The sequence below is a fragment of the Trichomycterus rosablanca genome, chromosome 11, assembly GCF_030014385.1.
Source record: "Trichomycterus rosablanca isolate fTriRos1 chromosome 11, fTriRos1.hap1, whole genome shotgun sequence".
NCBI lineage: Eukaryota > Metazoa > Chordata > Actinopteri > Siluriformes > Trichomycteridae > Trichomycterus > Trichomycterus rosablanca.
This window is the reverse complement of record NC_085998.1, coordinates 327,501-355,000: the sequence shown is the minus strand read 5'-3', so window position 1 is coordinate 355,000 and position 27,500 is coordinate 327,501. Positions and strand designations below refer to the sequence as shown.

The 27,500-nt window shown below is 42.8% G+C and overlaps 1 protein-coding gene across 1 annotated transcript in view; it reads right to left on the bottom strand.

The window, feature by feature from the left end:
* The window catches only part of trpm7 (transient receptor potential cation channel, subfamily M, member 7), a 103,365-nt gene that overhangs the window by 3,537 nt on the left and 72,328 nt on the right, over nt 1–27,500 (bottom strand). Inside the window, exons 20-38 of the mRNA XM_063004642.1 lie at nt 24,904–25,032; nt 23,656–23,907; nt 23,254–23,428; nt 23,013–23,145; nt 20,809–20,990; nt 20,574–20,706; nt 18,393–19,003; nt 12,002–12,084; nt 11,555–11,633; nt 10,993–11,069; nt 9,155–9,198; nt 8,276–8,328; nt 8,083–8,136; nt 7,858–7,902; nt 2,250–2,315; nt 1,859–2,142; nt 1,553–1,635; nt 1,175–1,380; nt 517–568 (exon numbers count right to left, since the gene is read on the bottom strand). Coding sequence (XP_062860712.1) covers nt 517–568; nt 1,175–1,380; nt 1,553–1,635; nt 1,859–2,142; nt 2,250–2,315; nt 7,858–7,902; nt 8,083–8,136; nt 8,276–8,328; nt 9,155–9,198; nt 10,993–11,069; nt 11,555–11,633; nt 12,002–12,084; nt 18,393–19,003; nt 20,574–20,706; nt 20,809–20,990; nt 23,013–23,145; nt 23,254–23,428; nt 23,656–23,907; nt 24,904–25,032 — 2,741 coding nt within the window. The remainder of the gene's footprint in view (nt 1–516; nt 569–1,174; nt 1,381–1,552; nt 1,636–1,858; nt 2,143–2,249; nt 2,316–7,857; nt 7,903–8,082; nt 8,137–8,275; nt 8,329–9,154; nt 9,199–10,992; nt 11,070–11,554; nt 11,634–12,001; nt 12,085–18,392; nt 19,004–20,573; nt 20,707–20,808; nt 20,991–23,012; nt 23,146–23,253; nt 23,429–23,655; nt 23,908–24,903; nt 25,033–27,500) is intronic.

The following is a 27,500-nucleotide window of genomic DNA, read 5'->3' as shown; positions in this document are numbered from 1 at the left end:
CACACACACACAGAGTAATACACACAGTAATCACACACACACACGGAGTAATACACGCAGTAATCACACACACACACACACACACACACACACAGAGTAGTACCCGCAGTAATCACACACAGTAAAACACGCAGTAATCACACACAGTAATCACACAAACACACACAGTAATCACACACAGTAATCACACACAGTAATCACACACACACACACACACACACACACACAGAGTAATACACGCAGTAATCACACACACACACACACAGAGTAGTACCCACAGTAATCACACACAGTAAAACACGCAGTAATCACACACACAGTAATCACACAAACACACACAGTAATCACACACAGTAATCACACACAGTAAAACACGCAGTAATCACACACACACACACACACACACACACAGTAATCACACAAACACACACAGTAATCACACACAGTAATCTCACACACAGTAATCACACACACACACAAGATCTAGATGTGATATTAGATGAGTGACGTTCTCACCCCTTCTCTCCACTCTTGATAACAGAGGGATCAGTCAGGATCTCACCAACACCTACACACAGGGTTTAAAGAGAAACACGGTCACCACGGTAAACAGATCTACACTGAACTACATTGATCTACAGTGATCTACACTAATCTACTGATCTAATGATCTACAGTGATCTACTGTGATCTACTGTGATCTACACTAATCTACTGATCTAGTGATCTACAGTGATCTACTGATCTACAGTGATCTACTGATCTACACTAATCTACTGATCTACCTGTAGTGATCTACACTAATCCACTGATCTACAGTGATCTACTGATTTACTGTGATCTACAGTACACTAATCTACTGATCTACACTAATCTACTGATCTACAGTGATCTACACTAATCCACTGATCTACACTAATCCACTGATCTACAGTGATCTACTGTGATCTACACTAATCTACTGATCTACAGTGATCTACACTAATCCACTGATCCACTGATCTACTGTGATCTACACTAATGTACTGATCTACAATTATCTACACTAATTTACTAATCTACAGTGATCTACACTAATCTACTGATCTCAAGTGATCTAGTGATCTACAGTTATCTACTAATCTAGTCATCTATAGTGATCAGTAGATCACTGTGTGTGGTGTGTGTGTGTTACCCTGCAGGTCCAGCACCAGTAGCTCCCCCCGTGTGTACTCGTAGCTCCAGTGGCTGAAGGCCAGCATGGTCTCCTCCAGCAGGTTGGTGGGGACGATCTCGTCTCCGTTATTGTTGTTGAACTTCCTGAACTCGCCCGTGATGCACTCCTCTATAGCGAACCACTGTCCTGCTGAGTGACAGTACAGGAGGAACACCTCCAGGAACCTACACACACACACACACATGCACACACACACACACACACGCAGGGTCTGGGGTGAGTTTTATTCTGTAGTTAAATCACTTAGACATTTCCATCCGAACACCCGGTGTGAGCAGTGCTTTACACCAACACACTGAATGTGTGTGTGTGTGTGTGTGTGTGTGTGTGAGGTACCTGGGGGAATAGGGGATGGTTTTGGGTCGGATCTGATTAAAGGCGAAGGTGAGTTTCTGTGCTGCTCGCTGCTGCTGAATCTCCTGTTTGAACACACACACACACACACACACACACACACACACACACACACACGAGGTGATGAGGCAAATGTGGCACAACACACGGTGGATCAAAGCCTTCTGTACCAGCCAGAGTCCCAATGTCTACTGAGTGTAGTGTGTGAGTGGTGTGTGTGTGGTGTGTGAGTACGGTGTGTGTGTGGTGTGTGTGTGTATGGTGTGTGTGTGTGTGTGTGGGCGGTACCCTCAGACAGAGGTGCAGGACCGTATCCTCTCTGTAGAAGCTCTGCCAGGTGTTGATGACGTCGGGGAGGAAGGACTTGACGATGTACAGGTGACCCGGTTTGAGGATGTCGTACTCGGACCAGGTGCACAGCACCTTTAGCGCCCTCCTCAGGCCGCCGCCCATTTCCTCCTTACTCAGGAACTCGATCTTAGCGCAGAGGCCGCGCTGCGCCCACGACGACATGCTGTTATTTATGTTGGTGGGAGAACTCTCCTCCAACCGGTACACTGTTACTGGTTCCCCTAAACACCACACACACACACATTATAAGCACACACACACACGTTATACAGGAACCCAGCACAGGGTGAGAGGCAGGAGAGAGACGGGGGTCAGTACTCGGTCTTACCTCTAGGGGGCACTGGGGTGAACTGAATACTCTGGGACAATCTCATCAGGTTATTACGCTCCACAGCTACACACACACACACACACACACACACACACACACAAACACACAAACACACAAACACACACACACACAAACACACACACACACACTGGTTACTATTCTGATCACAGGAAGAGAAAATCAAATAATGAAACATTTCTGCACATTGGACCCTTCTGTGGTTCTAATGGTTCTCTGTTCTAAACCCTTCGATACTAGAAAAAGTTGTTTCCAAACAATTATGTTCTTATTTGAATGAAAATTGTATTCATGAAAAATTTCAATCAGGATTTAGACCCAACCATAGTACCGAAACCGCATTAATTAGAGTAGTTAACGAGTGTTAATGTCTTCTGATAATGGATGTGTCTCTTTTCTTGTTCTATTAGATCTTAGTGCAGCGTTTGATACGGTCGATCATAACATTTTACTGGAGAGGCTAGAAAATACAGTAGGTGTTAAAGGACTCGCACTCTCTTGGTTTAAATCATATCTGACTGACCGCTCGCAATTTGTTTATGTAAATAATAAATGCTCGGAAACTACAAAAGTAAAGTATGGTGTTCCACAGGGGTCGGTGTACTGGGACCGCTATTATCTACACTCTATGAATAATTTCTCCTAGTGGAAGCATATAAACATGGCATAAACTTTCACTGCTATGCAGATGACACACAGCTGTATATATCAGCCAAACCAAATGATACTGACACAATCAGTAAGATAGAAGATTAAAGTGTAAATGACATAAAAAACTGGATGTCGTGTAATTTTCTTTTACTTAATTCAGATAAAACTGAGGTTTTACTTGTTGGATCTAAAGCTGTGAGGGACAAGTTCTCTAACCTGGTGCTAAACTTAAACACGTTCTCTGTTACTCCCAGCCCAGATGTAAAAAACTTAGGTGTCACAATAGATTCAGATCTTTCCTTTGATACACACATTAATAATATTACTAGAGTTGCTTTCTATCATTTGCGTAATATCTCTAAAATAAGAAATATACTATCTGTTAATGACGCTGAAAAACTGATCCATGCGTTTATAACTTCTGGGTTAGATTATTGTAATGCTCTTCTAACAGGATGCTCTGGTAGATCCTTAAACAAACTCCAATTAGTTCAAAATGCAGCAGCTCGAGTGCTAACTAGAACTAAAAAATTTGATCATATCAGTCCTGTTCTATCATCTCTACACTGGCTGCCAGTTAAATTTCGCATTGATTACAAAATACTTTTACTAACCTATAAAGCGCTACATGGTCTGTACCACAGTATCTGAGTAAACTTATTAATCACTACAACCCAGCGCGTCCACTTCACTCACAAGATGCAGGGTTACTTATAGTTCCTAAAATTAAAAAGACCAAAGCTGGTGGAAGAGCGTTTTCTTACAAAGCTCCACAACTACAACTTCCGGTGGCGCTACTCTGCGGCGACCCGGGCTTCCACGCTACAGTCGGATTGTTTTTGTTTGTTTGTTTGTTTGTGTTGGGTTCTAATAGGAATCGATTAATTGTATGATGACTCGCGCTAAGCATCTACTACTCTTTGGATGTATAGTTTTTGGACTTATATCGGAGTGTATTGTCACGTGTGCTCACATGGACTATGAGCCGGCGGCGTCTGTATACTACACGAGGGACGCACTTCTCCAGCTCCGACGCTTTAATCTTCATGCACCGCTGGACCTGCCGGAGGAGCTGCGAGTGCCGGAGACGAGGAAACGGGTGAGGAATAGGGGCAGGCGAGGAGGAATCAGACAACGGCTTCTTCGCAGACCTCATAGACCTCCCCTACCCTCAGTGGTTCTGAGTAACGTTCGCTCTTTGCGGAATAAAGTGGATGAACTGCGAGCAACAACCAGATTTCAGCATGAGTATAGGGAGTCGTGTCTGCTGGTATTTACTGAGACTTGGTTTCAGCAAGATTTACCGGATGCTCTGGTTTCTCTGAACGGTTTTAACTTGATTCGGCTGGATAGAAATGAAAACTCGGGTAAACGCACAGGTGGAGGAGTGTGCGTTTATGTAAACGATAAGTGGTGCACACAGTACACCGTACGGGAGAAGGTGTGTAATTCCGATCTTGAACTTTTACTTGTAAGTTTTAGACCTTTTTATCTACCCCGAGAATTTGGGAGTATTTTAATTTGTGCTGTTTACATTCCGCCGGATAGTACTGCGAGGGTCGCAGCCTCTACGATAGCGGATTGTGTTTCTAAACAATTACAAAGCTCCCCCGAAGCCCCCTGTTTTATTATGGGTGATTTTAATCATTGTAAATTGGAAATGGCACTTCCTGGATTTGACCAATATGTGGATTGCTGTACCCGAGGTAATAAGGTCTTGGATAAGTGTTATGGAAATATTAAAAACGCCTATAAAGCGAAGTTGAAGCCACCTTTGGCTAATTCCGACCATAATGTAGTCTGTCTTTTTCCATCCTATAAGCCAGCTTTTAAAAGGTGCAAGCCCCAGCTTAAAACAGTGTATGACTGGAATCATGATGCTATTGAGACTCTGAAAGGGTGCTTTATGGCAACAGATTGGGAAATTTTTCATGATCAGGACTTACAGGATGCCTCAGTTTCTGTTACAGATTATATTAAATTCTGTGTTGATAGTGTGGTACCCACAAAAGTGTTTTTAGTATACCCCAATAATAAGCCTTATGTCACAAAAGAAATTAAGGATTGTATCAATCGTAAAAGACTGGCTTTTAGGAATAGAGATAAGGTTCAAATGAAGACAATTCAAAAGGAACTTAATTATAAGATAAGAGAGGCCAAAAATGTGTACAAAGATAGAATCGAGGGGCAATTTTATCATAATGACTCGAGGAAAATGTGGGAGTCCTTAAAGTCTATGTCTGGTATAAGTGCAGGTAAAAGGTGCATTAGTGTAGTAAATGAAGCTGGGAAAGCCAATGAGCTAAATGAATTTTTTTGTAGATTTGACTTAAGTGATGGTACTACAACACAGCCTCTAAATGAACTAAGGAATAATAAGTCAAGTTCCAGATTACTGATTGATCAAATTGCAGTACAGAACTTGTTTTTAAATTTATGTCATAAGAAGGCCACGGGGCCAGATGGGATTTCAGCATTCATGTTAAAATTGTGTGGAGTGGAGTTAGCTGAAGCATGGTGTCCCATTTTTCAAAGGTCACTGGACACAGGAATTGTGCCAGATATTTGGAAAAAATCTACCATTGTACCAATACCTAAAAACACGGGTTGTAAGGATAATAACAGTTACAGACCCGTGGCTCTGACTTCAGTGGTGGCAAAATGCTTGGAGAGGTTTATTGTCGCCAGACTGAAAGAGGAGGTCAGCAATAGCTTAGACCCTTTCCAATTTGCCTATAAGAGCAATAGGAGCACAGAGGATGCAATTGCTAGTTTGATGCATATGATCTTTAAGCATCTCGATAACTCTACATCTTATGCTCGGGTATTGTTTATTGATTTTACTTCTGCGTTTAATACAATTCAACCACACTTGCTGATTAATAAACTAATAGATATGAAGGTCAATCCATTCATTGTAGAGTGGTATCGATCATTCTTAGCAAATCGGACACAGCAGGTCAGAGTTAATGGATGTCTTTCAGATTGGAAGATCTTAAGTACAGGTGTTTCCCAGGGCTGCGTTAGTTCTCCTCTGTTGTTTACACTCTATACCAATGAATGTAGGAGTATATATCCCAATAATTTTTTGTTCAAGTTCTCTGATGACACTGCCATTCTAAGTTTAATGCAAAAGAATGACAGTGTTAATGACTACTTTGCTGAGGTACAGAGATTTGTGGAATGGTGTGACATTAATTTCCTCAAATTGAATATTAAGAAGACACAAGAGATTGTCTTTGATAACAAAAAAATTGGTGACCACAGTCCAGTGGTTATTTATAACAATTCCATATCTCAGGTGTCTTCTTACAAGTATCTGGGGGTTTATATTGACAGTTCACTTGGATGGTTAACCCATGTAGAGTATCTCTGTGCCAGACTGCAACAGAGACTGTACTTTCTGAGGAGACTTCGTAGCTTTGGAGTGGACCAAAAGATTATGATTTTGTTTTATAAGACTATATTAGAGAGCATTGCAAGTTATGGTATTTCTGTCTGGTTTGGTGGCCTCTCAACCCAACTAACGAATAGGTTAGCTAGTGTTGTCAAAAATGCCTGGAAAATCATTGGGGGCAACCAGTACTCTTTATTGGGTACAGTCTATGAGCGGTCTGTGCTGAGGCTGGCAAGGAATATTACTTCTGACCCTGACCATGTTATGTTCTCAGAATACCATCTTCTCCCTTCGGGAAGAAGATTCAGAATGCCATTGTGTAGATTTAAGAGGTTTAAAAACTCTTTTGTGCCTATTTCCATTACTATTCTTAATTCCAACAGGTGAGCAGAGTAGGGGAGGTATTTTAATGTATTTTATTATGTTGTATGTTTAATGTGTGTTGTTTGATGTTCAATGTTTGTATTGTATAGTATGTTATTGTATGTCTGTATAAACGATATGTAGCTTGGGGTGGCCCAAGTAAAATTTCCCCTAGTGGGACAATAAAGTAAATCAAATCAAATCAAAAAGCTCTGGAATAATCTTCCTGCCTCTATTCGGTATTCGGACACGTCTCAATGTTTAAGTCTAGACTGAAAACATATTTATTTGATTAGTATAGACAAAGGAGCAGAGCTTGGGGGTTCTTGGTCATAGAAACTTGGGGTGTTGGGTTGCTGTCGTTCTGCCTCTCTTATCCGATCACTCAGGTTTGATGACGGTGGGGAGATGGGCGCTGATGTCCTATGAAAGCCTTCATGACCTTGTTACCTGCTCGCTCTCCCTTTTAGTTATGCTGTAATAATTAGGGCTGCCGGAGTCTAAAACTCTCTGTAAAACTGTTTTACTCAACTAGCATTGTACATTATTAACTACATTCTCTGTTGTTTTACTCCAAAGGCGTTCTGATGGAAACCTGTTTACACGCCGAGGTTAAGGATTGAAGTCGAGACTGCCGTGACAACGATGCTGCTCCTGCCGGATGTGACGGGTCTGGAGTAATTGCACCAAGAATGACAAGAAATCCCTACAGACTTTGTTGAAGACTAGAGCGAAGAACAACTCTATTATTATTTATCTATTTATCTATTTATTACCAGTTATAACTTTTAGATCATTTAATTCTGTGTTTGTATGCTCTGTGTAAATCGTGTATTTATTTAAAGTATCCTCCAGACCACACAAGAAGGACCTGCTGAGTCTGGTTCCTCTCAAGGTTTCTTCCTGTCATTTTCAGGGAGTTTTTCCTGCCACTGTCACCCTCGGCTTGCTCAACAGGGGTTTTTGTATCTGTTGGTCCTGGATTCTGTAAAGTTGCTTTGAGACTATTGTAAAAAGCGCTATATAAATAAACTTGACTTCTGTGGTTCTCATGGTTCTCTGTTCTAGGTCTTTTTATAATGTCAGAGCTACTTTCTGGCAGGTGACGAGTAACCGGGGGGTAACTGGGGTGACGGGGTTGAGCAGTGAGGGGGTAATAACCTGAGCATCACTCACCTGAATACTGATATCCCTCCATCGGCTTAAACGGAGAACCAATGGCTGCACAGAGAGAGAGAGAGACGGGGGTGAAGGAGGGTTACGGTTCTTAAACCAAACAGCAAATACACTCAACCTCTACACACACACACACACACACACACACACACCCCTGTATGTATGGAGTGTGGACACTATTAAAGGGAACAGAGAGAAGGAACAGCCAGCAGGGGGCGCACTTACAGTCTTTACGGGCACTGAGGGGGTTGTGTCGGGCAGAGTACAGGCCTGCTGAGGCTGAAACACACACACACACACACACACACACACACACACACACACACACACACACACACACACAGAGTAAGGGCGTGGTCAGGCGGGTGGGGTTATACAGGTGGTGTGATGCTAAGCTACAGGTGTGGTATGTAAGTACAGGTGTGTTTCTCACTGCTGCTGCTGCTGGTGGTGGCATCATCTGCCGGGGTCCTGCAACACACCAACACATACAAACATTATAGTACTACACACCGTGTGTGTGTGTGTGTGTGTGTGTGTGTGTGTGTGTGTGAGGGTTCCATGATTGATCTTAAATGTTCTATAGGAAAAGTGCATCAATAAAACACTCAGTAGGAGCAGTTACACACAGTGCGAGTGATTTATTAATTGATAAATGTTTCTTTATTGATTATCTCATGTAATAAGTAAATATCATTTGTTAAGTATAAATACATGTTCCCATGTGTAACGTTCATGCATTAGAGTCACAAGACAAAATCTCTGAGGAACAAGAAGAAGTTGTTGTTTTTGGCAGAAAAAGGGGGGCAGAACTAGTGTGTGTGTGTGTGTGTGTGTGTGTGTGTGTGTGTGTGTGTGTGTGTGTGTGTGTGCTGTTCATATAGGTTTGATGCTGTCGGTTGTTCTGTGATACTGTTATTAATTGTTAAGTTATTATTGTCGGCGGTAACAAAGGACTAAGGAACTGTTAAAGACTCAAGAAAACTCTCTTTGTAACAAACGGCCAACGAGTTCTCACGGCGTAACGGAGGCGTTCATCCGGAGGCAATAAACGCCCGTTTTAAAGAACCGACCTGTATCTGTGGTGTTATAAGAGGAGCTACACAGTGTGAGCTAGGTGGCGCTAGGAACTGACTACAGAGCCTGATAACATGTGTTCAGATATGATACACACTATGTGTCAAAAGTATTTGGACGCCGCATTCCAAAAATGTGAACATGTCAACATGACAGTGATGTGAGGTGTGTGTGTGTGTGTGTGTGTGTGTGTGTGTGTGTGTGAGGTGATTGTACTTACACAGTGGAAGTGGCCTGGACCGACCTCACCTGAGCTCCTCTCTCCTACACACACACACACACACACACACGGGGGGTTATACACACACACTGTAAAACTCACACACACTATAATACACACTACACACACACACACTTAATAAACAGTATAATATAATCGCTACAATACACACACTAACACACAGACACACAACACTTAATACACACAGTATAATATAATCACTATAATACACACACTCACACATTACACTAACACACACAGACACACACTATAATACACACTACACACACACACACACTTAATAAACAGTATAATATAATCACTATAATACACACACTCACACATTACACTAACACACACAGACACACACTATAATACACACTACACACACACACACACACACACTTAATAAACAGTATAATATAATCACTATAATACACACACTCACACATTACACTAACACACACAGACACACACTATAATACACACTACACACACACACACACACACTTAATAAACAGTATAATATAATCACTATAATACACACACTCACACATTACACTAACACACACAGACACACACTATAATACACACTACACACACACACACACACACACTTAATAAACAGTATAATATAATCACTATAAAACACACACACACACATTACACTAACACACAGACACACAACACTAATACACACACATGTACACACACTCACACATTATAACACACACACACACTATAATACACACTACACACACACACACACACACTTAATAAACAGTATAATATAATCACTATAATACACACACTCACACATTACACTAACACACACAGACACACACTATAATACACACTACACACACACACACACACACACTTAATAAACAGTATAATATAATCACTATAATACACACACTCACACATTACACTAACACACACAGACACACACTATAATACACACTACACACACACACACACACACTTAATAAACAGTATAATATAATCACTATAAAACACACACACACACACATTACACTAACACACAGACACACAACACTAATACACACACATGTACACACACTCACACATTATAACACACACACACACTATAATACACACACTCACACATTACACTAACACACACAGACACACACTATAATACACACTACACACACTACACACACACACTTAATAAACAGTATAATATAATCACTATAAAACACACACTCACACACACATTACACTAACACACACAGACACAGCACTAATACACACACATGTACACACACTCACACACTATAATACACACAGTATAATATAATCACTATAATACACACAAACTCACACACACACTCACATAGAGACACACTATAACACACACAAAGCACTAACATACACACACACACACACACAGATTACACTAACACACTTAATACACACAGTATAAAATAATCACGATAACACCCTCACACAGACACAAAGCACTAACACACACTACACACATTACAACTACACATTACTGTAATACACACACTACACTAATACGCACACACAAACACGGGGGTTAAACACACATGTACACACACACACACACTATAACTCTCACACACACACTTAATACACACAGTATAAAATAATCACGATAACACACCCTCACACAACACTAACACACACACACACACACACACACACACACACACACACACAGTAGAAAAACCACTGCTGATAAAGGAGCTTGTAGTGATTATAAAGGGTTCACAAACTTTTTCTTATGGTTGGGTCAGTGTGTGTATGTGTGTGTATTTGTATATGTTTGTGTATGTGTGTGGACTCACCAGTAACAGGACTCGTGGATCATCATGGTGTGGATCATCTTCTGCTGAAACCTGACTTCTGTCTCGCTTACTGAGACCTACACACACACACACACACACACACACACACACACACACACACACACACACAGTTTCTAGATGATCATGATAAGACCTAGCTCACAGCTGCAGTTCCGATTCACCCCAATTCATTCCCATATAGCTCTCAGCTATATCCACTGGGCACCGCAGGTTCCAGTGCTCCAGTGGTATGGAAATGACACCAGCTGGAATCATGCAGGGTGATCCTGGTCTAACCCATGAAGCCTCTGATGAATAGTTCTCATGCTAACATGAATGTATAAGTCTGGAACTCAGTAGTGAGTGATTCTTTGCTATGTTATGTGCTTCAGTATCCCATTCTGTGAGCTGGTGTGGGGGTCCGGCTGAGCTGTTGTTACTGAACTGTTGGGCAGGTTCATCCTAGAACCTAATTCTAAAGCATGTCCACATACTTTTGGCAGAGCAGTGTATTTGATTAGTGTGTGTGTGTGTGTGTGTGTGTGTGTGTGTGTGTTCGTACTTGACTGTAGAACAGCAGGATTTCTGTTGAGATCTGTGAACCCAGCGTAAGAGTTCACTGTCCGCATGTGACCCTCCACCTACACACACACACACACACACACACACACACACACACACACACACACACACACACACACACACACACACACACACACACACACACGTTATTTATGTGATCAGACCCAGAAGCACACAAAGCTAATAAACCAAGGTTGAGTGAGTGTGTGTGTTTATGACTGTGTGTTTGTGAGAGTGTGTGTGTGTGTTTAATAGTGTGTGTGTGTAGTGTGTTTGTGTGTGTGTGTTTATGAGTAGTGTGTGTGTGTGTGTGTGTGTGTGTGTGTGTGTGGTTGTGGTTGTAGGTTTTGGGAGAATAATGAAATCAGTAACGGTGTGAGTTTGTGATTAAATAAGTGTGTGTGTGTGTGTGTGTGTGTGCTCTGACCTTGGCACTGGCGCTGAGCTGCCTGCAGCCCACTGAACTCTGTTTAGGGAACGACCTTTGACCTTCAGAATTGTCTTTATGACCTATTTCAGAGTAAGAGAAGAGAATGAGAACAACACACACACACACACACACACACACACACACACACACACACACACACACACACACACACACACACACACAGAGCTCGGTGCTGGTGGTGATTAAGGTGATTTTACTCTCTGAACTGTAACGTGTACTAGGACGAACCTGATCTACAGGTTGGTGGTGAAATCAGATCTGTAGTAGACCGGTAGTGGATCAGACCGGTAGTGGATCAGATCGGTAGTGGATCAGATCAGTAGTGGATCAGAACGGTAGTGGATCAGATCGGTAGTGGATCAGATCGGTAGTGGATCAGATCGATAGTGGATCAGATCGGTAGTGGATCAGATCGGTTGTGGATCAGACCGGTAGTGGATCAGACCGGTAGTGGATCAGATCGGTAGTGGATCAGACCGGTAGTGGATCAGACCGGTAGTGGATCAGATCGGTAGTGGATCAGATCGGTAGTGGATCAGATCGGTAGTGGATCAGAACGGTAGTGGATCAGACCGGTAGTGGATCAGACCGGTAGTGGATCAGACCGGTAGTGGATTGGATCTAATATAATCATTGTATGTTTGTACAAAGACAATAAAGGCTGAGCAGATCTGTAGTAGATCAGATCAGTAGTAGATCGGATTTGCATTAAACACGAGGGATCTTCAGAAAGTTTCCTCACGTGTATACGTTGGTTATAAGCGGTGAGGGTGGAGGAGGAATCGGGCGTGTCTGAGAGACACTTATAGTCCTGATTTAGCTCCATCTGATTTACACCTGTTTGGAGGCTGAGAGAAGCTTTAATCGGAAGAAGACTTTCATGTGATGATGATGTGAAAGCACCGGCGCATCAGCGGCTAAGCACTTAACATCAGTTCAGAGGTCCAGATGTTTGAGATGTGAAGGCCTATAGCTAGCACTGCGTCCAACACCCGCCACAGCTCTGAGCTTTGATCACTGTTAGCAAAACCCTCACACCCTCCCACACACACACACCCACCCACACAACACACACCCACACAACACACACACCCACACAACACACACACACACCCACCCACACAACACACACACACCCCCACCCACACACACTTATTTAATCACAAACTCACACCGTTACTGATTTCATTACTCTCCCAAAACCTACAACCACAACCACAACCACAACCACACACACACACACCAGGACCACCGGTCAGTCCACCACAGTGATACATGACACACACCTGCCCACACCAACACCACACACACACCAACACGGGGGTTTTCAAACTCCGAATTCAGTAGGGTGTAGTTATAGAGTACAGCTACACCCTACACACCGAGGGTCCAGAGAACAATCAGAACATCCACAATCATCAAACACTAATCACGTCTAACCTACATCCTATATCTACACCCTATAGCTACAGTGTATCACAAAAGTGAGTACACCCCTCACATTTCTGCAGATATTTAAGTATATCTTTTCATGGGACAACACTGACAAAATGACACTTTGACACAATGAAAAGTAGTCTGTGTGCAGCTTATATAACAGTGTACATTTATTCTTCCCTCAAAATAACTCAATATACAGCCATTAATGTCTAAACCACCGGCAACAAAAGTGAGTACACCCCTAAGAGACTACACCCCTAAATGTCCAAATTGAGCACTGCTTGTCATTTTCCCTCCAAAATGTCATGTGACTTGTTAGTGTTACTAGGTCTCAGGTGTGCATAGGGAGCAGGTGTGTTAAATTTAGTAGTACAGCTCTCACACTCTCTCATACTGGTCACTGAAAGTTCCAACATGGCACCTCATGGCAAAGAACTCTCTGAGGATCCTAAAAGACGAATTGTTGCGCTACATGAAGATGGCCAACACCCTGAAACTGGGCTGCAGCACAGTGGCCAAGATCATCCAGCGTTTTAAAAGAGCAGGGTCCACTCAGAACAGACCTCGCGTTGGTCGTCCAAAGAAGCTGAGTGCACGTGCTCAGCGTCACATCCAACTGCTGTCTTTGAAAGATAGGTGCAGGAGTGCTGTCAGCATTGCTGCAGAGATTGAAAAGGTGGGGGGTCAGCCTGTCAGTGCTCAGACCATACGCCGCACACTACATCAAATTGGTCTGCATGGCTGTCACCTCAGAAGGAAGCCTCTTCTGAAGTCTCTACACAAGAAAGCCCACAAACAGTTTGCTGAAGACATGTCAACAAAGGACATGGATTACTGGAACCATGTCCTATGGTCTGATGAGACCAAGATTAATTTGTTTGGTTCAGATGGTCTCAAGCATGTATGGCGGCAATCAGGTGAGGAGTACAAAGATAAGTGTGTCATGCCTACAGTCAAGCATGGTGGTGGGAATGCCATGGTCTGGGGCTGCATGAGTGCAGCAGGTGTTGGGGAGTTACATTTCATTGAGGGACACATGAACTCCAATATGTACTGTGAAATACTGAAGCAGAGCATGATCCCCTCCCTCCGGAAACTGGGTCGCAGGGCAGTGTTCCAGCATGATAATGACCCCAAACACACCTCTAAGACGACCACTGCTTTATTGAAGATGCTGAGGGTAAAGGTGATGGACTGGCCAAGCATGTCTCCAGACCTAAACCCAATAGAACATCTTTGGGGCATCCTCAAGCAGAAGGTGGAGGAGCGCAAAGTCTCGAATATCCGCCAGCTCCGTGATGTCGTCATGGAGGAGTGGAAAAGCATTCCAGTGGCAACCTGTGAAGCTCTGGTAAACTCCATTCCCAGGAGAGTTAAGGCAGTTCTGGGAAATAATGGTGGCCACACAAAATATTGACACTTCAGGAACTTTCACTAAGGGGTGTACTCACTTTTGTTGCCGGTGGTTTAGACATTAATGGCTGTATATTGAGTTATTTTGAGGGAAGAATAAATTTACACTGTTATATAAGCTGCACACAGACTACTTTTCATTGTGTCAAAGTGTCATTTTGTCAGTGTTGTCCCATGAAAAGATATACTTAAATATCTGCAGAAATGTGAGGGGTGTACTCACTTTTGTGATACACTGTACACCTACACCCAACACCTACACCCTGTACATACACCTACATCTACACCCTATAGCTACACCTATAACCAGCACCTACACCCTGTACTTACACCTACATCTACACCCTATAGCTACACCTATAACCAGCACCTACACCCAACACCTACACCCTGTACATACACCTACATCTACACCCTATAGCTACACCTATAACCAGCACCTACACCCAACACCTACACCCTGTACATACACCTACATCTACACCCTATAGCTACACCTATAACCAGCACCTACACCCAACACCTACACCCTGTACATACACCTACATCTACACCCTATAGCTACACCTATAACCAGCACCTACACCCAACACCTACACCCTGTACATACACCTACATCTACACCCTATAGCTACACCTATAACCAGCACCTACACCCTGTACTTACACCTACATCTACACCCTATAGCTACACCTATAACCAGCACCTACACCCAACACCTACACCCTGTACATACACCTACATCTACACCCTATAGCTACACCTATAACCAGCACCTACACCCAACACCTACACCCTGTACTTACACCTACATCTACACCCTATAGCTACACCTATAACCAGCACCTACACCCAACACCTACACCCTGTACATACACCTACATCTACACCCTATAGCTACACCTATAACCAGCACCTACACCCAACACCTACACCCTGTACTTACACCTACATCTACACCCTATAGCTACACCTATAACCAGCACCTACACCCAACACCTACACCCTGTACTTACACCTACATCTACACCCTATAGCTACACCTATAACCAGCACCTACACCCAACACCTACACCCTGTACTTACACCTACATCTACACCCTATAGCTACACCTATAACCAGCACCTACACCCAACACCTACACTTCTATCTACACTCAGTACCTACACCCAGTACCCACAGCCTGCACCTACACCTATATCTACACCCAGAACCTACACCTACACCTATACAGTGCCTTGCAAAAGTATTCAGCCCCCTTGAACTTTTCAACCTTTTGCCACATTTCAGGCTTCAAACATAACGATATGAAATTGTAATTTTTTGTGAAGAATCAATAACAAGTGCGACACAATTGTGAAGTGGAACGAAATTTATTGGATATTTTAAACTTTTTTTAGAAATAAAAAACTAAAAAGTGGGGCGTGCAATATTATTCAGCCCCTTTACTTTCAGTGCAGCAAACTCACTCCAGAAGTTCAGTGAGGATCTCTGAATGATCCAATGTTGACCTAAATGACTGATGGTGATAAATAGAATCCACCTGTGTGTAATCAAGTCTCCGTATAAATGCACCTGCTCTGTGATAGTCTCAGAGTTCTGTTTAAAGCGCAGAGAGCATCATGAAGACCAAGGAACACACCAGGCAGGTCCGAGATACTGTTGTGGAGAAGTTTAAAGCCGAATTTGGATACAAAAAGATTTCCCAAGCTTTAAACATCTCAAGGAGCACTGTGCAAGCGATCATATTGAAATGGAAGGAGTATCAGACCACTGCAAATCTACCAAGACCCGGCCGTCCCTCTAAACTTTCAGCTCAAACAAGGAGAAGACTGATCAGAGATGCAGCCAAGAGGCCCATGATCACTCTGAATGAACTGCAGAGATCTACAGCTGAGGTGGGAGACTCTGTCCATAGGACACAATCAGTCGTACACTGCACAAATCTGGCCTTTATGGAAGAGTGGCAAGAAGAAAGCCATTTCTCAAAGATATCTATAAAAAGTCACCTGGGAGACACACCAAGCATGTGGAAGAAGGTGCTCTGGTCAGATGAAACCAAAATCGAACTTTTTGGCCACAACGCAAAACGTTATGTTTGGCATAAAAGCAACACAGCTCATCACCCTGAACACACCATCCCCACTGTCAAACATGGTGGTGGCAGCATCATGGTTTGGGCCTGCTTTTCTTCAGCAGGGACAGGGAAGATGGTTAAAATTGATGGGAAGATGGATGGAGCCAAATACAGGACCATTCTGGAAGAAAACCTGTTGCAGTCTGCAAAAGACCTGAGACTGGGACGGAGATTTATCTTCCAACAAGACAATGATCCAAAACATAAAGCAAAATCTACAATGGAATGGTTCACAAATAAACGTATCCAGGTGTTAAAATGGCCAAGTCAAAGTCCAGACCTGAATCCCATCGAGAATCTGTGGAAAGAGCTGAAAACTGCTGTTCACAAACGCTCTCCATCCAACCTCACTGAGCTCGAGCTGTTTTGCAAGGAAGAATGGGCAAAAATTTCAGTATCTCGATGTGCAAAACTAATAGAGACATACCCCAAGCGACTTGCAGCTGTAATCGCAGCAAAAGGTGGCGCTACAAAGTATTAACGCAAGGGGGCTGAATAATATTGCACGCCCCACTTTTCAGTTTTTTATTTCTAAAAAAAGTTTAAAATATCCAATAAATTTCGTTCCACTTCACGATTGTGTCCCACTTGTTGTTGATTCTTCACAAAAAATTACAATTTCATATCGTTATGTTTAAAGCCTGAAATGTGGCAAAAGGTTGAAAAGTTCAAGGGGGCTGAATACTTTTGCAAGGCACTGTATCTACACCCAGAACCGACACCTACACTGTCCTCATTCTCTTTTTATCTCCTGACTCTTTTTTTATTTATTTCCTTCTCTTGTTCTAAAGGTTCCTGAGCTCGGTTCCTTCCACCCCTGTGTTCCAGGATCTCTAGATCAGGGTTCCTACAGAAGCTTGGATTAGTGTTTGATGATGAGGTTGATGGTGGTGGAGCTCGGTCTGTCCGACCCGACTGATGATTCATCTCCAGCACATAACATCAGGTACAGAAGGGGTCAGAAGTGTACAGACGGGTGAGTGTATGTAAACTTGTGACCTCTGCTGTAAAACGGTAAGGGGGTTTGAAAACCGCCCCCCAGGATGTTTCGGAGGGGGGAAGGTGGGGGTTACTGAAGCCAAACCTCTTGCTTTGATTCGACCTCGGAGTCGCTGCAGGACGCCCTCACAGGGCCGGGAGCGCAGACAGCGGGGGCTCCTGGGGACGAAGCTGGGTCTGGGGGCGTGGCCTGGGAGGGGGCGAGCGGTGTCCTGGGTCTGAACGCCCTCGTTGTCGATGAACGTCAGATTCAGGTAACATTCACACGGGGACCTACACGCCGGCTCACTCACGGCCAGCACGCGGGGGTATAAACACGGGGCGACTCGCTCTGCACCTTCATCATCCTCACCATCCTCATCCTTCACATACTCACCCACGAAGGCCCCGAACTCCTCCGCCGCCTCCTCGGGACTCGGAGCCTCGCCCGGCGCTGTGCTGTCTGTGTGTGTGAGTGTGTGTGTGTGTGTGTGTAAGCTGCTCGGCTGTGTGGGAGTGCTGACGAAAAACGTCGCCGTGTAAGGCTGGGTGCTCGGCGTGCTGCCGTCGTCGTCGTCGTCGTCCTGGTACGGATGCTGCGAGGCACCGCTGGAGGATCCAGCCTCCGGACCGAACGCCAGCCTCCTCTCCGGGGTCATGGTGAGCTCCGCCCGCAGGCGCGCCCCCTCCGAGACTCCACGCCCGAACAGCGAGTCGGCCATGTTGGACTGAGCGGCATAAACGCTCCGCTGAACCAGAATGGAGGCTTTGGACGGCGGGACGGTGTCGGGCACCACGTTCTTGGACAGACTGAGTTCTCGGGTGATTTCGTTGTGCACCTTGCTGGCCTCGGACGCCCTCTGAGCCGTCAGAGCCTTCAGCGTGTCCACGGTGAGAGCGGACAGGTCCTGAAGGTGACCGATCTGAGAGTCCAGGGAGTGCAGGGAGCGCTTTATAAAATTCACCTTGTTCCCCACCTCCCTCAGCTGGATGCTCATCGTCTCCACCCTGCACAAACACACACGTGTACAGAGAGAAGCTTTAACACACACACACACTAAAGTTTAATACTATAGTACACGGCACGGTGCTGGAGGACAGTGTATACAGTAACTACATGGTTACAGTGAGGTGTTTAGAAGAGTCGACTTACTGAGAGCAGAGTTCAGCTGAGTGGTGTTTTCATGGTGTAAAGTAACAGCAGAGCAGTGGGTAAAAGGTTGTTTAATGGTGTTTATTAGTGAAAAGTCATTGTAATGGGGTGTTCATTAGTATAAAGCTGAAGTAGTACTTTTAGTGTAAAGCTACTTTAGAGTGGTGTTTGTGGAAAATTGCTGAACATGGGCATTAATTTATAAAAAGTTATTGTAGATGGGTGCTTATTGATATACAGCTGATGCAGATGTGTGTTTACTGGAGTAAAGTGGACATAAGTGGGTCTTTATTGATGTTAAACTGCTGTAGATGTTTACTGCTGTAAAGTAGCTGTAGATGGGTGTTTAAAGTTGATGTAGATTGGTCTGTTGATGCATGCTCAATAATCCAGGTACACAAATCCACAAAGTTGAATCAGTTCATCTGGACACAAGTTTGTTGTAGAGATACGTTTCGTCACTCAATCAGACTGAAGAAGTCATTCGGATTGCGTGACGAAACGTATCTCTACAACAAACTTGTGTCCAGATGAACTGATTCAACTTTGTGGATGTAGATTGGTGTTTATTGGTATAAAACTGCTGTATATGGGTGTCTATTGGTGTAGAGTTGATGCAGATATGTGTTTATGGGTGTAAAGTTGATGTAGATGGTGTTTATTGGTGTACAATTGCTGTAGGCAGGTGTTTATTGGTGTAAAGTTGGTGAATATGGGCATCAATTGCTGTAAAGTTGAGTAGATAAGTGTTTATTTACATTTACATTTCCGGCATTTAGCAGACGCTTTTATCCAAAGCGACTTACAGTCTAAGCAATTGAGGGTTAAAGGCCTTGCTCAAGGGCCCAACAGTGGCAACCTGGTAGTGATGGGGCTTGAACCAGCGACCTTTGGATTGCTAGTCCAGTACCTTAACCACTAGGCTACAACTGCCCTATTGTTTATTGGTGTGAAGTTGATGTAAATAAGTGTTTATTGGTATAACACTGCTGTACATGGGTGTTTGTTGGTGTAAAGTTGCTGTAGTTGGGTGTTTATTGGTGTAAAGTTTATATAGATGGCTGTTTATTGGTGTAAAGTTGATGCAGACATGGGTTTATTAGTGTACAGTTGCTGTAGATAGGTGTTTATGAGTGTAGAGTTAATGTAGATGGGTGTTTCTTGGTGTAAAGTTAATGTAAATAGGTGTTTATTGGTGTAACGTTGATGTAGACGTGCGTTTGTTGGTGTAAAGTAGCTGTAGATGGGAGTTTATTGGTGTAAAGTTGATGTAGACGGGTGTTTATTGGTGTGAAATTTACGTAAATGGGTGTTTATGGATGTAAAGTCGATGTAAATGGGTGTTAAGTTGTGTAAAGTTTCAGTCGAGCAGTATTTTAAGGACATGACATGATTAAAGTATGATTTAGTATGAATGATGCTAACCGGTCTGAGGTTAATCTGATTCTCTCGTCACTTCCTGAGTGAAACATGTCGTCTTTCTCATGAAAATACGTCTCCACACACTGCTCCTCAAAATCATGGAGCTTCTTCCGGTCCTCCTCCGTCAGATACAGCTCTGCAGAGAGGGGGGGGGCGGGTTTAATTATTTAATAAAGATCTTTAATAGATCAGTTAGCACTTGGTGTGTGTAGGTATGTGAAAGTCTGTGTGTGTGTACTTGGTCCGTAGCCGCTGTCCTTCTTCCTGCGTTTACACAGTGAGCTGATGAGTGAAACAGCGTGAGATAAGATGATGAGCGGTGGAGGAAGAACCGGTTTATCATGATACGCCATGATGAAGTGATAACGCTGATACTTCCACACCAGATTAGACATGGACATCACCTGAAGGTACACATTACTGACAACACACACACACACACACACACACACACACACACACACACACACACACACACACACACACACATCATGTAAACATTGCTGTTTTTCATTCTGGAAAAAGAAAATACTTTACTGCATCAAAGTAACTACATTAAAGTAGTTTTATTGGTGTTGCTTTAGAGTGGTGTTTCTTGGTGTAAAGTTGATATAGAGTGGTGTTTATTGGTGCAAAGTCAATATAGAGTGGTGTTTATTGGTGCAAAATTGCTTTAGAGTGGTGTTTCTTGGTGTAAAGTTGATTTAGAGTGGTGTTTCTTGGTGTAAAGTTGATATAGAGTGGTGTTTATTGGGGTAAAGTTGCTTTAGAGTGGTGTTTCTTGGGGTAAAGTCGATATAGAGTGGTGTTTATTGGTGCAAAGTCGATATAGAGTGGTGTTTATTGGTGTAAAGTCGATATAGAGTGGTGTTTATTGGTGTAAAGTCGATATAGAGTGGTGTTTATTGGTGTAAAGTCGATATAGAGTGGTGTTTCTTGGTGTGAAGTTGATATAGAGAGGTGTTTATTGGTGTAAAGGTAATATAGAGTGGTGTTTCTTGGTGTAAAGTTGATATAGAGTGGTGTTGATTGGTGTAAAGTTGATATAGAGTGGAGTTTATTGGTGCAAAGTTGATATAGAGTGGAGTTTATTGGTGCAAAGTCAATATAGAGTGGTGTTGATTGGTGTAAAGTCGATATAGAGTGGTGTTTATTGGTGCAAAGTTGATATAGAGTGGAGTTTATTGGTGCAAAGTCAATATAGAGTGGTGTTGATTGGTGTAAAGTCGATATAGAGTGGAGTTTATTGGTGCAAAGTTGATATAGAGTGGAGTTTATTGGTGCAAAGTCAATATAGAGTGGTGTTGATTGGTGTAAAGTCGATATAGAGTGGTGTTTATTGGTGTAAAGTTGATATAGAGTGGTGTTGATTGGTGTAAAGTTGATATAGAGTGGTGTTTATTGGTGCAAAGTTGATATAGAGTGGAGTTTATTGGTGCAAAGTCAATATAGAGTGGTGTTGATTGGTGTAAAGTCGATATAGAGTGGTGTTTATTGGTGTAAAGTCGATATAGAGTGGTGTTTATTGGTGTAAAGTCGATATAGAGTGGTGTTTATTGGTGTAAAGGTAATATAGAGTGGTGTTTCTTGGTGTAAAGTTGATATAGAGTGGTGTTGATTGGTGTAAAGTTGATATAGAGTGGTGTTTCTTGGTGTAAAGTTGATATAGAGAGGTGTTTATTGGTGCAAAGTCGATATAGAGTGGTGTTTATTGGTGCAAAGTTGATATAGAGTGGTGTTGATTGGTGTAAAGTCGATATAGAGTGGTGTTTATTGGTGTAAAGTCGATATAGAGTGGTGTTTATTGGTGTAAAGTCGATATAGAGTGGTGTTTATTGGTGTAAAGGTAATATAGAGTGGTGTTTCTTGGTGTAAAGTTGATATAGAGTGGTGTTGATTGGTGTAAAGTTGATATAGAGTGGTGTTTCTTGGTGTAAAGTTGATATAGAGAGGTGTTTATTGGTGCAAAGTCGATATAGAGTGGTGTTTATTGGTGTAAAGTCAATATAGAGTGGTGTTTATTGGTGTAAAGTTGATATAGACTGGTGTTTCTCGGTGTAAAGTTGCTGTAGATAGGTGTTTATTGGTGTAAAGTTGATACAGACTGGTGTTTATTGGTGTAAAGTTGCTGTAGAGAGGTGTTTATTGGTGTAAAGTTGATAGAGAGGTGTTTATTGGTGTAAAGTTGCTGTAGATAGGTGTTTATTGGTGTAAAGTTGCTGTAGACTGGTGTTTATTGGTGTAAAGTTGATAGAGTGGTGTTTATTGGTGTAAAGTTGCTGTAGAGAGGTGTTTATTGGTGTAAAGTTGATAGAGAGAGGTGTTTATTGGTGTAAAGTTGCTGTAGATAGGTGTTTATTGGTGTAAAGTTGATATAGACTGGTGTTCATTGGTGTAAAGTTCCTGTAGAGAGGTGTTTATGTGTTTGGGGAGTGTACTTACTTGAAGAAGGCGATGAGCAGGTTGACCATGAGGATGTACTGGATGAAGAGGTAGACGGCCTGCAGCGCTGGAGTTAACCACGACCCCGGCCCACACAGGTGCATCACATTGTTTTCAGTAGAGTTCGCACATACTATTCACACACACACACACACACACACAGAAGGTAAAGATGTCGTTATATTTAATAATTAATGTCCACAAACCCAACAACTGTGTGTGTGTGTGAGCAGGTGAGTACCATCGATCTCGTAGGCGTACACCTCTCCGTACATCATCCAGTAGGGCTGGAACACCACATCGATGATGAGGGACCACTCGGGGCCCGAGTCTGGGTACAGGATGGCCTTACGGGGAACACCGTACGTCACCAACACCACCAGCATGATCACCACTATGTAGAACATGTTCGCTACCTGCACACACACACACACACACACACACACACACACACACACACACACACACAAACACACACACAAACACACACACAAACACACACACACAAACAGAATAAAAAAATAAATAAAACCATTCAGATTATAATAATCTGCTGGCACACTGCTGCCACTGTCCAGTCAGGTCTCCAGCAGAGGAGGAGGAACTGGATATGACTAAACTGGGAGAAGTACTATGTACTCACCATTTTTCCGATCATCATGACGTAGGGGCCGGCCTGCTGGTTGACGGCGAGGATGTCGAAGAGCCGGACGTACCAGAAGATGATGTTGAGACAGTAAACGATCCGGCCTGCTATGAAGACTTTACCGGTACCGAAGCGCAGCCCGAAACCCACCCCGAACATCACTATAGCGATGAAGTCTGAGATGTTGAAGTAATCACTAAACCACACCTTGATCTTCTGGCTGATCTTTCCACCTTCAGACATGAACATCTACAGACAGACGAGTACAGACGGGTACAGACGGGTACAGACAGTCTCATTAGTCAGGTATTTGTTATGGATTAAAACGCTTTTAGTAGCAACACCCTGTTAACCTCCTGAGACACTAGAGCAACCACCTACCAACCACATAGAATATTAAAGCAACCACTTAGCAACACACTAGCAACCAACTGGAACACCATAGTAACCACCTAGGAAAACCAAAGCAACCAACTGAAACACAACAGATTCATAATAAATTTTACCTACAACTTTTATTTTATAGTGATATTATCCCTAGATATTTTAATTCTAGTGTTATATCCTTATATATTCTCCCATTTATATTATATATATATATATATATATATTATATATATATATATATTATATCCTTATATGGAATCATTTATATATTAAACATCCCAGGATAAGGATAAACTAGTACAGTACTACAGAGTTCTTTATTTTCATGTCCCAGCTTTTTTTGGAAGCTGGGGTCAGAGCGCAGGGGCAGCCATTGTATGTCACCCCTGGAGCCAAGAGGATTAGGGGCCTTGCTCAAGGGCTCAACTGTGGCTGCATGGATGAGCCAGGATTCGAACCCATGCCCATTGGCTGCTCATGAGGGTTAAGGTTAAGCAGCTTTACCTAGCTTTCTGTAAAGCTGCTTCAAAACAATTTGATTTTGACTGTAAGAACACCCTAGCAACCACCTGGAATATTATAGCAACCGCTAAGCAACAGCCCCACAACCACCTGAAATAACGTAGTAACCACATAGCAAAACCTTAGCCTGGAAATGAAAAGGATTTTTATTTTATCATAATTTTTATAAGACGGGAAAATCTGCACAGACTGCATAACTGTATCTCAGGAAACCCCACGAGAAGTTACAACCCACAGCATGAGAACCTGTGTCTAGGTGAACAACTAAGCACCTGTTTAGGGGTAATACAGCCTGTGTGTGTGTGTGTGTGTGTGTGTGTGTGTGTGTGTGTGTACCTCACGGATCTTCTCAATGGCGGAGGTGAAGATGTACAGGATAACGGCCCATTCGTGAGGCGAAGGAAAGTCTGGCAGTTTCACCAACACCACAAACGAGTAGAGCATCAGGAAACTCAGGTAGCACAACTACAACACACACACACACACACACACACACACACACACACACACACACACACATAGTGGTTTATTATAAATGCAGCTGTTAAAGGAACAAAACACAAACTAGTCTGTATTCATATGTTCCAGCACAACAATCACTAACAGATGTAGTAAATGCTTCCAATGCTTGCAGCAAAGTAAAGGTTTGCAGTTTAGGGAAGGCCCATTCCTGTTCCAGCATGATTGTGCCCTTGTGAACAAAGCAAGCTGTATAAAGTTTCTCAATTCTACTTTCACTGTCAAATGGCAAGTTGTAGCCTAGAGGTTAAGGTACTGGACTACTATTCAGAAGGTCGCTGGTTCAAACCCCACCACTGCCAGGTTACTGCTGTGGGCCCTTGAGCAAGGCCCTTAACCCTCAATTGCTTAGACTGTATACTGTAACTCTAATGTAAATCGCCTTGGATAAAGGTGTCTGCTAAATGCCAAAAATGTAAATGTAAAGGAAACACAGGCTGCAGTTCCAGATGAGGCCACTAGTCGGCAGCAACTGCTCACTGAATGTACTGTAGTAACAAAGCTCCGGCCTGAGCGCTGATTCGTACCCGGGACTCACCAGTAAGAATAAATATGAGTGTCATAATAAAGCCTAAACCACCAAATAACAATTATTAACATTTAATAAATAATTCACATTTTTAACATTTTTTAAACTGGAGTGTTTATGTGACCTGTTAAAGACAAAAATAAATAAAGACTTTGCATATGAGTTTGGTTTTGTAGCATATTTGATACATCAGGCATTTTTAAATAGTATTTGTTGAATTTATTTAATGAATGTATTTGTACTTGGCAGGTTTTTTTTAACAAACACAGACGTAGAAAACACATATTTTAACCTCTTAGACTTTAAATTAACTTCAGTTTTTTGACTCAAGTCATTTAAAACTTATAAATGAATAACTGAGATCTCAAAAACCCCCCAAAAAAACCTTTGGAACGCCACTAAAATAAATCAAAAGTGTGGGATTGAGCAAAGTTCAGACGTGCAGTAATGACCAACCCGGCAGTGGGACTGTTAGAGTGGAAAATAAATATTTCACTTAGTTTTGTTCATTCGCAGGGACAAAGTTCCACAGACTGATTACTGTCACTGTGAGAGTTCCAAAATAAATCAGAAAATATCAAGTTACATCAATTCACTAAATATTGAAAAATTAGTTAAAATGTGAGTTTTTTAACATCATATTTCACAGAATTGGTAAAAACATCCATGTAAAAGCACTGAAGAGTCACTGATTACTCAGTTACAGCTCCTCCGGTACATGCAGTACATGAGTAATCCACCAGGGGGCAGAAAACACCTATTTACATTTACACCATTTATCAAGCGCTTTTACCTAAAGCGACTTACAGGGTAACTGTGACAGTATACACCGATCAGGCATAACATTATGACCACCTTCCTAATATTGTGTTGGTCCCCCTAACCCGTCGAGGCATGGACCCCACTAGACCCCACTAGACCCCTGAATGTTGCTGTGGTATCTGGCACCAAGATGTCAGCAGCAGATCCTTTAACTCCTGTAAGTTGTGAGGTGGCGCCTCCATGGAGCGGACTTGGATGATGCTGGATTTGGAGGTCGAGTCGACACCTCAAACTGGTCGTTGTGCTCCTCAAACCGTTCCTGAAGCATCTTAGCTTTGTGGCGGGGCGGGGTGCATCATCCTGCCATCAGGGAAGCGTCTCCATGAGAGGGTGAACATGGTCTGGGACGATGCTCAGGTAGGAGCCCCCCCCCCCCCACTAACAGGTGCCGTGATGAAGAGATCATCAGTGTTATTCACTTCACCTCTCAGTGCTCAGAATGTTATGCCTGCTCGGTGTACAGTCTAAGTAATTGAGGGTTAAGGGCCTTGCTCAAGGGCCCAACAATGGCAACCTGGTAGAGGTGGGGTTTGAACCAGCAACCTTCTGATTACTATTCCGCCAAATTAGAGTTTGTGTGTTTAATACAGTGCCTTGCAAAAGTATTCAGCCCCCTTGAACTTTTCAACCTTTTGCCACATTTCAGGCTTCAAACATAACGATATGAAATTGTAATTTTTTGTGAAGAATCAATAACAAGTGCGACACAATCGTGAAGTGGAACGAAATTTATTGGATATTTTAAACTTTTTTTTAGAAATAAAAACCTGAAAAGTGGGGCGTGCAATATTATTCAGCCCCTTTACTTTCAGTGCAGCAAACTCACTCCAGAAGTTCAGTGAGGATCTCTGAATGATCCAATGTTGACCTAAATGACTGATGGTGATAAATAGAATCTACCTGTGTGTAATCAAGTCTCCGTATAAATGCACCTGCTCTGTGATAGTCTCAGAGTTCTGTTTAAAGCGCAGAGAGCATCATGAAGACCAAGGAACACACCAGGCAGGTCCGAGATACTGTTGTGGAGAAGTTTAAAGCCGAATTTGGATACAAAAAGATTTCC